Source organism: Dendrobates tinctorius, unplaced genomic scaffold, assembly GCF_039654945.1.
Source record: "Dendrobates tinctorius isolate UK_male_01 unplaced genomic scaffold, ASM3965494v1 ptg000120l, whole genome shotgun sequence".
NCBI lineage: Eukaryota > Metazoa > Chordata > Amphibia > Anura > Dendrobatidae > Dendrobates > Dendrobates tinctorius.
The window spans coordinates 37,330,860-37,344,119 of record NW_027361788.1 but is presented as its reverse complement, the minus strand read 5'-3'; the positions used below and the strand labels follow the sequence as shown (position 1 = coordinate 37,344,119).

The 13,260-nt window shown below is 43.3% G+C and overlaps 1 protein-coding gene across 8 annotated transcripts in view; it reads left to right on the top strand.

Annotated features, from left to right (window-relative positions):
- The window catches only part of RALGPS1 (Ral GEF with PH domain and SH3 binding motif 1), a 1,264,350-nt gene that overhangs the window by 1,097,018 nt on the left and 154,072 nt on the right, over positions 1 to 13,260 (top strand). For 6 of the 8 annotated variants that reach the window (XM_073541171.1, XM_073541173.1, XM_073541172.1 and 3 more), the window contains 2 exons: positions 5,156 to 5,282; positions 7,011 to 7,162. The exons of the other annotated variants lie outside the window; for them this stretch is intronic. In XM_073541171.1, the coding sequence (XP_073397272.1) occupies positions 5,156 to 5,282; positions 7,011 to 7,162 (279 nt within the window). The remainder of the gene's footprint in view (positions 1 to 5,155; positions 5,283 to 7,010; positions 7,163 to 13,260) is intronic. 8 annotated transcript variants of the gene reach the window in all.

The following is a 13,260-nucleotide window of genomic DNA, read 5'->3' as shown; positions in this document are numbered from 1 at the left end:
CTCATCTGTTCACAAAATGCGTTTCCAGAAGTATTTTGGCTTGTTCACATATATTTTGGAAAACTGCAGTCTAGCCTATTTATGTCTGTGTCAGTAGTGGGGCTTTTCATTTCATTCTAATGTCGAGAAATAGTTTGTGCTGTTACTTGTTCACCCTAAGCCTGCAGGGCAGCTTGAATTTCTTTGGAACTTGATTGGGGCTTCTTAACCAACATCTGGACTATCCTGCATTGCAACCTTTCATCAGTTTTTCTCTGCCATTCAGCTCCAGGGAGATTATCTACAGTGCCATGGGTTGTAAACTACTTGATTATGTTACGCACCGTGGACAAAGGAACATCAAGATCTCTGGATATGGAATTGTAACCTTGAGATTGTTTATATTTTTCAACAATTTTGGTTCTCAAGTCCTCAGACAGTTCTCATTTTCGTTCTGTTGTCCATGAATAGTGTGGCACACACAGTGCAAACACTGAGTCAACTTCTCCCCTTATCGGATTTCAGGTATTATTTTCATATTGCCCACACCTGTTACTTGCCAGATGTGAGTTTGAATGAGCATCACATGCTGGAATCAAAGTTGTTTACTCACGATTTTGGAAAGGTGCCAACAATTTTTTTTTGTGTTGTTCAATTACACACAAAGGAAAAAAACATGTGTATAATAAAACGTGTGATTACAATAATTTTCTGGGAGAAAAAAGGTAGTTTATTTTCTGGAACAACTTCAAGGATGACAACACTTTCGATCATGAGTGTGTATGTATATACATACTGTGTGTGTGTGTGTGTATATATTATATATATATATATATACACACTGCTCAAAAAAAATAAAGAGAACACTTAAACAACAGAATATAACTCCAAGTAAATTAAACTTCTGTGAAATCAGCAACACTGATTGACAATCAATTTCACATGCTGTTGTGCAAATGGAATAGACAACAGATGGAAATTATTGGCAATTATCAAGACACCCTCAGTAAAGGAGTGGTTCTGCAGGTGGGGACCACAGACCACATCCCAGTAACAATGCGTTCTGGCTGATGTTTTGGTCACTTTTGAATGTTGGTTGTGCTTTCACATTCGTGGTAGCATGAGACAGACTCTACAACCCACACAAGTGGCTCAGGTAGTGTAGCTCATCCAGGATGGCACATCAATGCGAGCTGTGGCAAGAAGGTTTGCTGTGTCTGTCAGCGTAGTGTCCAAAGGATGGAGGCGTTACCAGAGGACAGGCCAGTACACCAGGAGACGTGAAGGGGGCCGTAGGAGGGCAACCACCCAGCATCAGGACCGCTACCTCATTATTTGTGCAAGGAGGAGCAGGAGGAGCACTGCCAGAGTCCTGCAAAATGACCTCCAGCATGCCACAAACGTGCATGTGTCTGCACAAACAGAAACCGACTCCATGAGGATGGTCTGAGGGCCCGACATCCACAGATGGGGGTTGTGCTCACAGCCCAACACCGTGCAGAACGCTTGGCTCACACAGAACACAGGATTGGCAAATTTGCCACTGGCGCCCTGTGCTCTTCACAAATGAAAGCAGGTTCACACTGAGCACATGTGACAGACGTGACAGAGTCTGGAGACGCCGTGGAGAGTGATCTGCTGCCTGAAACATCCTTCAGCATGACCGGTTTGGCAGTGGGTCAGTAATGGTGTGGGGTGGTATTTCTTTGGAGGGCCGCACGGTGTTGGGCTGTGAGCACAACCCCCATCTGTGGACGTCAGGCACTCAGACCATCCTCATGGAGTTGGTTTCTAACCATTTGTGCAGACACATTCACATTTGTGTGTGTGTATATATATATATATATATATACTGTATATGTGTATATATATTCTTGTATGTGTCAGCCTGGGACATGCCTTCTTTATCTGTGGATAGATTAAAGCTCATCTATCACTTGTAAGGTATGTGGAGCGTTCTTGAAGTTGGGGTGTAGCTATTTGCAGGTGGATGTCCTGTGTCGCCGCGCACAATACCTCAAAGTCGCCCTTCAGATACAGTTGTATAACGGAATGCATAGGGGGCGCTTCAGCACCCACACACATTGTTCTCTTGTAAGTATAGTTCTAAACTTTCCCAATCATTTCTCATAATTGTTTCCAGTGATTTCATGAGCACGTTCTCTAGGCACGTGTCTTCAGCTGTAGATACACGTCTCTCTCAGGGGAAAATGAAGAATAGTTATTTTGGAAGCCAGTTTAACTGTAAAGTTTATTTCCTCATCTGCTGAGTGCCAGAGTGACTCATACCCCAAGTGTGAGAATCCATAAACTCCACTCAAACACACAAAAGCCAGAGAAATAAAAGCTCCTCATGTAGTGGACCTCCGCTCAGCACATTGTTTTCCGGAGAACAATGGGTAGCACCGCCACTTCTCCTCAGGATGTAGTAAAACTCTCCTGGTGGCCAGGATGAAGGAGGCAGCATCAAAGACCTGGAAAAAATGAAGAGTAACTGGCGCAACACGAGGCACCTGAGCATGGCTGCAGTATGTAGCGTGTGAGCCCTCACGGGCTGAGTTCTCTCTCTCTCTGCACCAGACGGTCATTTAGTTGTGTTTATTACATATACATATGTAATCCTTGTTTTCATGTATATAGCGCCCTTTAATGGCCTTTCCTTCTCTTCACTACAGCAACCAAAATCGATAACCTAAAGAATGATTCTCCCAATAGTTGAGCAGTCGCATGTAATTGGAAGTCTCTAGTATTTTACTAGCTTGGATAAATCTCCCTGTATTGTGCCTCATGCGCCATGTTGTTATGCTATAGAAAACATTGGAAAATGAATTGGCTGTAGTCCTGCTGCATACAGTTATCCTGGATTTCGGACTATGTGACATGAGCATTTAGGATTTGTAAAAACATAGTTGCCCATGGGATTAGTAGCCCTGTAACATCCACTGCATTGTTCCCGAAGACAGATTCACTTTAGGGAATTTGTAGACGTTCCATTCTACACCCCCTTAGAAGTCTGGCTTATTCTTAAAGGGTCCAACATTGTAAGTTATGGCATTTTTCCAGGATTCACTTCAGCCCCATTCAAGTGAATGTACGTTGTGTAGGAAAAAATCTCAAAGGAATCAATTTGTTTCTCTAGTGCTTTGACCATGAATGGGGATCCTAAGGCAGTATGCGATTGATCTACCATAATTAACTTTGATGAAAAGACTCTTCTTAAGCAGCCTAGACTTTTTGATATTGTTCTTCAGTGGCAGACATAGAATTGCTACAACTTGGGCAGCTGCACAGGGACCCATGAGATAAAGGTGCCACTACCACCTTCAAAGCAAGTGGAATTGTGCATTATCATGAGCGACCTGGACTGAAAAGGGCTCATATACTATTCTGGCACATGGACCTCTTCTGTCTGTGTCCACCCCTGGTGTCCGCGGATCTGGGAGCAGACTTTCATTGCTGCCGTTATATTGCTCTTCAACAGTAATCCCCAACCTTTCTGACTTTGAGAGCCACATTCAGCTTGGAGAGAGGGTCGCAAGCCACATTCAGCACTGAGAGAGAGTCGCAAGCCACATCCAGCTCCCACCCCCTTCAAAATAATGTCAACCAAAGCCCCCATTACAGGTATAATGATAACCAAAGCTTTTCCACAAAAATCACTCCAAAGCAGTACACTGAGATCCAGGGGTTCCCACAATAACACCATACAATATTCTTCCATCAAGGACTCCCAACACACTGTCACATTTAGCTTTAAGCACCTCCTTTTACAGGGAGCACCATCCTCCAGCGTACCATACCTAAAACAACTCTAAATCCCAAAGACCAGTAAATGTGCAACCAAATCTGCTCTTCTGTGCAGGGCTACTCACAAAATTCACCATTTTGAGATGTACTCTTCATACCTGTTTTCTAGACCTGGACCTAATGCACCAAGCTGGCAGACAGCCGCGAGCCACAATTCATGGGACCGCGAGAAACATGTGGCTACCGAGCTACAGGTTTGGGACCCCTGCTCTACAATGTAACCCAATAAATAATTTCCATGAAGCTCTTACAGTCATCACCACTGAAGTAGCTGCAGATCTCCCACATTAGCACAGAAATGTCAGCCACCTGTATGCTCTACATTGTGGAGAGTGACCTGCTGTCGGCTATAGGTGATGGTGATTGAATGGTGGTTACCCATCCTCTGGATGATATATTTAGTAGATATTTATTTAGATGTATATTTGGTAGAGTTATCATTCCTTCATTATTATTTTATTCCATTGTTTTCTTCAGATTTTTAGAGTTTTTTGTTCTACTAATCTCTGTATCCATTGAGAGACAGATTTTATCACATCAATATTGTATAGAAGAATATAATGGAGCAGAGCTTCATCACATAGATATTATCATATAGAGAGATGTAAGAGTGGAGCAGGGGATCGATCACCGATTAGGAATCTCCCATGGATTTCAGTGCTGTCTCCTCCTTTATTTCCTCCGCCGATACTATGTCATGGCTCCACTGTTGTAGATATTTTCCTCACAAACATTAATTCTAAAAATTGCTCTTTAGTGACTTGCTATAAATTGCAATAACAGAGCAGGGAGACCTTCGGTATTTTGTAGTTTGATGCTGAGGAGCGACCTTTATATAGAAGTGAATTGCATTTCCAGCTATACAATAAATTACCATTATAACAATAACTGGCAATACAATCTCTGCAGAATACGGGCTCTGCCACAACAATGCTATAGAGCACAGCCTGTGTCTACAGAAAGAAGGGTCCTCACTGCCTCCAGTCCCCCTTATCACTGCTGATCCTGCTGATAATAGAGGCTGCAAAATGGACTATTTACCTGGGCCGATAAGAGAACTAACATTCAGAAGAACACTTTTTCCTGTGTAACAGTGCTGCAGATCAGCTGATGAATGTGTGTACAGCAGCTCTGGTTTAATGGTCTGCATGGGAACAGGACAATCAGTATGATCCTTCTCTCCTCATACATCTTGCACATTAGTGGAAGCACACCCCGTGTACATGGGGTGATGTGCTGCTGGTAGCAGTGACCCCTGCAGGTGATGTGAAGTATTGTCATATAATTATATAATAGGACATCATTGTAGGAGCACTGTGTAGTGTCGGAATATCTCAGTGTTTCAGTATCAGTTCATCTTTATCGTCAGGTCCGTCCGAGATGACCGCTACAATGAGATACAGCAGACGACCGACCTGCCCGGATGCGTCAGTGGCCACTCATCTCCCAACTCCACCTGTCTCCAGACATAGGAAGAGCCGCAGTTTAGGAAACAAGTGGGTTATAAGCACTATCGAAGGCTGTCACACTATATTATTAGTAGTATTTTTCTTTGTTTGTATTTTCCAGAACTTAGGCCTTCTATGGACTCGCTCTTTGGCAACCTCTTATAGAACATATTTAGTATTTCTGGATTGCCTTGTTTCATCCTGCTTCCTGCCTGTGATATATAATATATACACCTGTATGTGACATGCGCAGTGAATAAGTATGAGCCACGGTCTATCACTTTTTTCACTACTTTGTCTGATGAGAAATATTCATGTTAACATTTGCCAAAGGCCGTTAGAAGCCTCTCCCATGAAACAATGTGTCACTGCATATGTTCATAAATTCCCCGCAGACGTCAGCTCCATTTTACATTATCCAGTTCTCAGGAAAATTGCTTCCAGGTGGAACATTTTTTGAGAGATTGGATATACTGTGCCATATGTCTCTACAGAGACTGCCTACTTCTACCTAAATAGAGAGCAATCTCTGGCTGCCTCCAGTAGGTGGCACTAGAAAGTGGATAAGAACTTATTTGCATACTCTTACCCCAGAGAGCTTTGTTCTCTTGCAGTCTCTTCAAGTAATAGCTATGCTTTCTCTATATACAATGCTTGACCCCATAGGTGTCAACTAGAAGATTAATGGACCCTTAAATGCAGCCCTCAACTCCTCCAGATAGCAGTACAGTAGCCTAGATTCTTTTGATATCCATTCAGAACTGTATGTAATATGCAAGATCCACACAGAAGCCGGTATAGGCCCCAAACTAGCCTCTGGTATACATTGTAGGCTAAATACATTCAATGGAGGGAGATAATTTAGCATTTTTTAGTTGGTAATCATTACTTAATTTCTGTTTGTGACAGGTGAGACTGCCCAATGCATCCAGGAGCATATACTCTCCAATTCCCATTACTCAGAGCACCACAGGTTGAGGATCAAGAAAAGCACTTCTGAGCAATCGCGCTGCTACAGTGACACGAATTCTTCAGAAATCCATATAAATCTTTCAAGCTCTTTATTAAATGTACTTCAAAAACTGCGCGTTTCGAGGAGATAAACCGCACCTCTTCTTCAGGCTACAGTACAGAGTTGTCGCCTGAAGAAGAGGTGCGGTTTGTCTCCTCGAAACGTGCAGTTTTTGTAGTACATTTAATAAAGAACTTGAAAGATTTATATGGATTTCTGAAGAATTCGTGTCACTGTAGCAGCGCGATTGCTCAGAAGTGCTTTTCTTGATCCTCAACTTGTGATTCTTAGTGGATATTTCCACCTGCACGAGCTCTGCAGCAGCTATACAACTGCAAAAAATGTGAGTGGTTGTGTCTGAACACAACCCATAAAGGGTGAGTACTTTAGAGTACTTTTTTCATTTTCATTGATTTATACCAGGTGAAGCCCTATGTCTGTGCCCCCTCCCTTGTTTTTCCATTACCCAGAGCAGCGTCCCCCAACCTATTACTCTCCAGCTGCTACAAAACTACAACTCCTACTGAGTTGGGAGTTGTAGCTTTACAACAACTGTTGAGGTACAGGTGGGAAATTGCTAACCCAGAGCATGTACACATAGCTTTCTACCATACAGTGAGCAAATATTAAGACTTTTTGTTAATTGTGCTTTTATTTGATGACCACAGCTTTTCGTTGTATACATTGACTTTTTGTTCATTTGCCGCCTCATTCATGAACATGTGTGAAATGAATGGAATTTCTCTCTCTCTTCATATATCCAGTGTGATGTGTCAGTTCAGTGTTGTAGAAAGTAAGAGTGCCACATTTCCATCAGAGAAGCAGCGCCACCTGCTGGATGACAGTGTCCTAGAGTCCCAGAGCCCTGCGAAGAACAATACTCAGACATCAGCGTTTACCAATGGCATTTCCATAGGTAAGTGCTCGCTACAAAGGTTTATTGTGCATTTCTCTGCCCAACTTCTCACTACTACATCCTGCAGCTTACTCATCTCTTTTGTTAATATTACATTGATTTATCCATACCTGAAGCTTGACTAATCATCATGGCTAGAATGTATTTTTACAAATAAGGAGTATAGGAATATAGGGATATGCACACAATTATCATTGACAGTAAATAAATGATGGGTTTTCTGTGTCAGCAGGTGAAAGAACATGTACTGTATTTTGCGGTTTTTAAGATACACTGGATTATAGGACGATCCCCAAATAATTTTGAGGAGAAAAATAGGAAAAAAAACTTATTTTAATAAAATGGTGGTGCTTCTTACAATCCAGGCATCTTATTGCTTTCCGGGGGTGGTGGCTGCGGTGAAGCGGAGTCCCAGGGTCGCTGATAGCGGAGGCAGGAGTGGGGCGATGCTGCGAACCCCAGACTGGGAGAAAGCGGTGTTCGGTAGAGCAGGCCGCAGTGGAGCAGGGTCGCAGCTGGAGAAGGCAAGAGTGGCGCTGCTGGTGTTCGGTGGTGCAGGCCGCAGTGAAGCAGAGTCGCAACTGGAGGAGGCAAGAGTGGTGCTGCGGGTATTTGGCGATGCGGGGGCTCCGCCGGCATTTTGTGAAAGCCCAGAACACCCGCACTGTTTACTATGCAGTGGACTCTGGGAAAATGGCTGCCGGGGCGGCGCATGAGCAAATGGAGATCTTGGCGCTGAGATCTCATTTCCCGAGATCTTGGTGCCAAGATCTTCATCTGCTCCGCATCTGCGGCTATTTTCCTGGAGACATCGTGTGGATGGAGCTCTCGGCTTTCCTCCATCTGCGCTGAGTGAGAAGCCGGACCCCAGAAGAAGAATGGCATCCGCCATATGCCGCTGTACCTCCACCGATCGCCACGGTACCACCACAGCAGGACCACCGCTTGCCGCCATACGACCACCGCAACACTCCCAGCTCGGGCCCATAGCATTGACCCCCTCGGTAAGAACAGTTTTTTGAGTTTATAAGACGCACCCCACTTTTCCCCCTAATTTTGGGGATCATAAAAGTGCTTCTTATAATCCGAAAAATATGGTAATCTGATCTCGTAATGTAAGTATTGTGCTTACTGGGGGAGTCACTGTGGTAGCATCCATATATTAGTTTTCTCAATACGTAGAAGGCAGCAGTTTGACAGCTGTCTATTCCCATAAACGTGCACGCCGAGATTAGCTGAGCTTGTATGTTTATCTCAGTGGGAACTGCTCGATCCCAATGGCACCAATTTATCTGCAAGGGGGAAAAAAGGATCAGGCATGGTATATTTTAGGCATGTCAATCTCTAATACTGGAAGTTAGTAGCAGCATTAAAATGTACAATAACTAGTGAAAATTTCTCTCAATACCTGACTGGAGTCCTCTCCTTACTATTTATTAGTGTCAGGGTCCTGACAGCGCCGGCGTACAGCCTCCGCTTGGCAGGGACTCACCCGCACCGTAGGGACTCCTGGGGACAAGAATAGCTGGAAAATAAAGATGCACGGGACCTGAATGTGAAGGTTTAGAAAGTAGGCACAGGACCTATGGTCATGTGAACGGTCATGTGACTGCAAGGGGGCGGGGCTTAGCATCCTGCTTTCAAAGAAGGTAGAAAACTCAAAGTCAGGCAAAGCGGGGGTCATACACAATACAGGCAAGCAAGGTATAGGAGGGATAAACAGACGGGAGGTCAGACAAAGCCAAAGGTCATACACAAGATCTCAGTACAGTACCAGGGATGAGACAGAACGGATAGTCAGAGCCAAGCAGAGATCAAAACCAAACAGACGTAGAAGATACCAGGCAGAATCCAAAGCAGAATCCAGAGAACAGACCAAGTCATACACAGAGAATCAAGCAACCAGAACACAGCACTAACACACTCAGGGGTCACCACACAATGCCAAGGGCGAAAGTATAACTGACGGGGGATGGGAGTTTCCTGAGGCTATAAGAAGCCTCCCCAGAACCAATGAGAGGCCACCATAATAGGTCCCAGGTGTGCAGGTGAGAGTCTGCACTGAGGTCAGAACATTAACCCCAGCAGTGCCGGTCACCCAGCACTGGTATCATGACAATTAGACAATATAGCACTTCCTATGTGTATGCCACAATTTCATAAATGAGTTGTCCACTACTGAGTAACCCTTGCTTACTAATTTCAGGACTTTAAATAAAATAAAAACAGCTTACGCTGACTTCCTGCAGTTGTGCCATTCCAATGATGTCGGCATCGCTCTTTCCGGTGAGTGATATGACTTGTTGTGTCACATGCCGGCTGCAGGCAATGAGCTGCCTCTGTTTGTGTTCAGTCTTTACTACTACATCAGAGCCTGACATCCGCTCTGACAAAATATTGATGAGCTGCACCTGAAGAGCGACTGCAACCGTCACGTGACACAAGTCATGTTGATCTTCGGGGATAGTGACACCGACATTGCTTGCATGGCGCCTCTGCAAGGAGTATACATGGTTTGTAGTTTAATTGGGGTTCTTAAATTAATAACTCCTTTTAACCCCCAAGGTTGTTTGCATGTTCATGACCAGGACAATTTTTTCAATTCTGACCACTGTCACTTTATGAGGTAATAACTCTGGAACGCTTCAACGGATCCAAGTGACTTTGAGATTGTTTTTTGTTACATATTGTTCTTCATGATATTGATAAAAGTTCTTCGATGTGACTTGCGTATATTTGTGAAAAAAAAAATGGAAATTTGGTGAATATTTGTGAAAAAAATGGAAATTTGGTGAAAATTTTGGCATTTCAAACTTTGAAATCTTATGCCCTTAAATCAGAGAGTTATATCACACAAAATAAATAACATTTCCCACATGTCTACTTTACATCAGCACAATTTTTGTAACAATTTTTTTTGTTAGGAGGTTATAAGGGTTAAAAGTTAACAGTGATTTCTCATTTTTCCTACAAAATTTACAGAATCATATTTTAGGGACCACAACACATTGGAAGTGACTTTGATGGGTTTATACGACAGAAAATACCCAAAAGTAACACCATACTATATACTACACCCCTCAAGGTTCTCAAAACCACATTCAAGAAGTTTATTAACCCTTCAGGTGCTTCACAGGAATTAATGGAATGTGAAAGGAGAAAATGAACATTTAACTTTTTTTTCACTAAAATTTTACTTTAGCCCCAATCTTTTTTTTAATTTTCAAAGGGGTAACAGGAGAAATGGGACCCCAAAAGTTGTTGTACAATTTCTCTTGAGTATGCCGATACCCCCCATATGTGGAGGAAAATCACTGTTTGGGTGCACGGCAAGGCTCAGAAGAGCAGGAGCAGCGTTTGACTCTCACAAAATTGCTGGAATTGAGGGCGGATGCCATGTTGCGTTTGGAAGAGCCCACAATGTGCCTAAACAGTGGAAATCCCGCAAAAGTGACCCTATGTTGTAAACTATAACCCCCCCCAAGGAATTTATCTAGATGTGCGGTGAGAACCTTGAACCCCCAGGTGCTTCGCAGAAAATTATAACGTTGAGTCTTGCAAATAAAAAAAAATCAAATTTTACCCACTCCAAAAAATTTTTTACACCCAAATTTTGCATTTTCACATGGTAACATAACAAAATGGACCACAAAATTTGTTATACAATTTCTCCAGAGTACACAGACACCATATGGGGTATAAAACTACTGTTTGGGTGTACTTCAGGGCTAGGAAGGGAAGGAGTGACGTTTTGGAATGCAAACCTTGATGGAATGGTCTGCGGGTGTCATGTCGCATTTACAGAGCCCCTGATGTGCTTAAACAGTGGAAATGCCCCACAAGCGGCTTCATTTTGGAACTGATGTACTGTTTCCTGGTATGTGACTTTTGTAAGATGGTGCATATACGAAAGTTGTGTAGAGTGCATTAGGTTGGCATACATGATTTGTGTAAGTCAGAAATAAATTTAGTAATCCATGGATGTGTGGTACAGTCTGAAGCATTCTATTATACACAGGCCAGGTTTGTCAGGCAGGTATCACATTGATAAGTGATGTCCTTGCTCATCCCCCCTCTGTAAAACACTCAGTACCTCTATAGCGACCTTCCTTTTTTGTGATTTTTAGGGACCTGTTGGCCTGGTACGATATGAGCACCTTCACTTCCAGAAGTACTGGGGCCTGCTCCATCCTGATCTCCAAATTTAGGGCCTTGATCGTTATATCCTGGAACTGAAGGTACCGGTTTGGCCTGCACATCTTGATAGCACAAAAGCGATGTGCACAGCCAGCTTCTTGTACAGCACCTTGGCCTTTCTCATGGCACTGTATGGCTTTAGGACTTGATCAGAGAGATCAACGTCCCCCGTGTTTTTGTTGTAACCCAATACACAGTCCAGTTTGCTGACCTGTGTAGAGGTACCTAATACAGTTCTGAGGGCACTGCCATCACCGGGTATGGTGGTCACAAGAAGGACATCCCTCTTGTACTTGATCGCCAGCAGGTGATTGCTACTTTGGACTCTGCTGTCACCCCTTCTGAGCATCTGCCCAAGTAGCGTTTTGAGGAGGCCTCTCTGATTTTTGCGGACAGTACCCCAGGCTGTGGTACCTCAGGCAGAGAGGGATTTTAAGAGTGGGATGCTGGTATAAAAGTTATTGCTGTAGAGGTGATAACCTTTATCCAGCAGTGGGTGCACCAAATCCCACACAATTTTCCCAGTCACTCCCAGGACAGGGGGACACTCAGGGGGTTCAATCCTGGTGTCCTTTCCTTCGTAAATTCTAAACCTGTGGGTGTACCCTGAGGTACGCTCACACAGTTTGTAGGATTTAACTCCGTACCTGGCCCTCTTGCTGGGCAGGTACTGAAGAAATCTGAGCCTTCCCTTAAAATGAACTAAGGACTCATCCATGCAAATGTTCCTTTGGGGCACGTACATTTCAGCAAACTTTTTGTTGAAGTATTCGATGACCGGCCGAACTTTGAACAGATGGTCAAAGTTGGGGTCATCTCATGGGGGACACTGTGCATTATCGGTATAATGCAGAAATATGTGAATGGCCTCAAAACGCATCTGGGCCATGACCATTCGGAACACTGGAGTGTTGTATAAAATAACAACACTCCAATATTGCCAAATTTCTGGCTTATTAAAGATCCCCATGTGAAGGACCAGGTCCAAAAACACAGTGTGGTTTGTGAACCTGTGTAGAGGTATCTCATACAGTACTGGGGTTGCTGCCATCATCATGTATGGTGGTCAAGAAAAGGACATCACTCTTGTTCTTGTACTTGACCACCAGCATGTTGTCATGTTACTACACTGGGCTCTGCTCTCACTCTTCCTGAGCAGCTGCCTAATTAGTGTCTTAGAGATGCCTCCCTGATTTTTGCTTACCGTACCGCAGGCTGGAGTAGCTCGCGCAGAGAGGGACTTGAAGAGTAGTATGCTGGTATAAGTTATCTACATAGAGGTGATAACGGAGAGGGAGGACTGGGAGCTTGCATCGCATCCAAATGAGAAGCACTTTGGGCTGAGTTCATTAATCCACAGGTGGGTGCACGAATTCGCTGGTGAGCACAGCAGATGTCCACAAGAAGAAGAAAGTTCGTTCAGCACACCGGCATAAATGAAAAAAACTTTATTAGGCTAATATGCCATATTAAAATGCAAAAAACACCTGACGCGTTTCTGGTGCACAAAGGCACCCTTAGTCATAGGTAAATAAAAACAAAATGCATAGAAAAATATATACAGGTTACAAACCAATCACAAAGCTTGCAATTAATTACAAAAAGTGGCAACACATGAAAGGAAGAATGAGCGGTTCCTTGCAATGATACAGATCACTCCAGGATTGAAGTTCCCAAGGAAAAAAAAAAAAAAATTTACAATAATATAAATGGATATATCTAAAAGTAATTAAATAACTCCAAAATGATCTTCCAATGGAAAATGGATTTTCTGCGCAGAAATAAATGATTCCATGCGAAAGGTGTGAATGAGTGCCTACGGACAATATATAGAGTTAGTCAGAATCAAAAGGAATTTTTTACACCTCAAAAATAATTTATAGATGCGCAGGAATGATTGG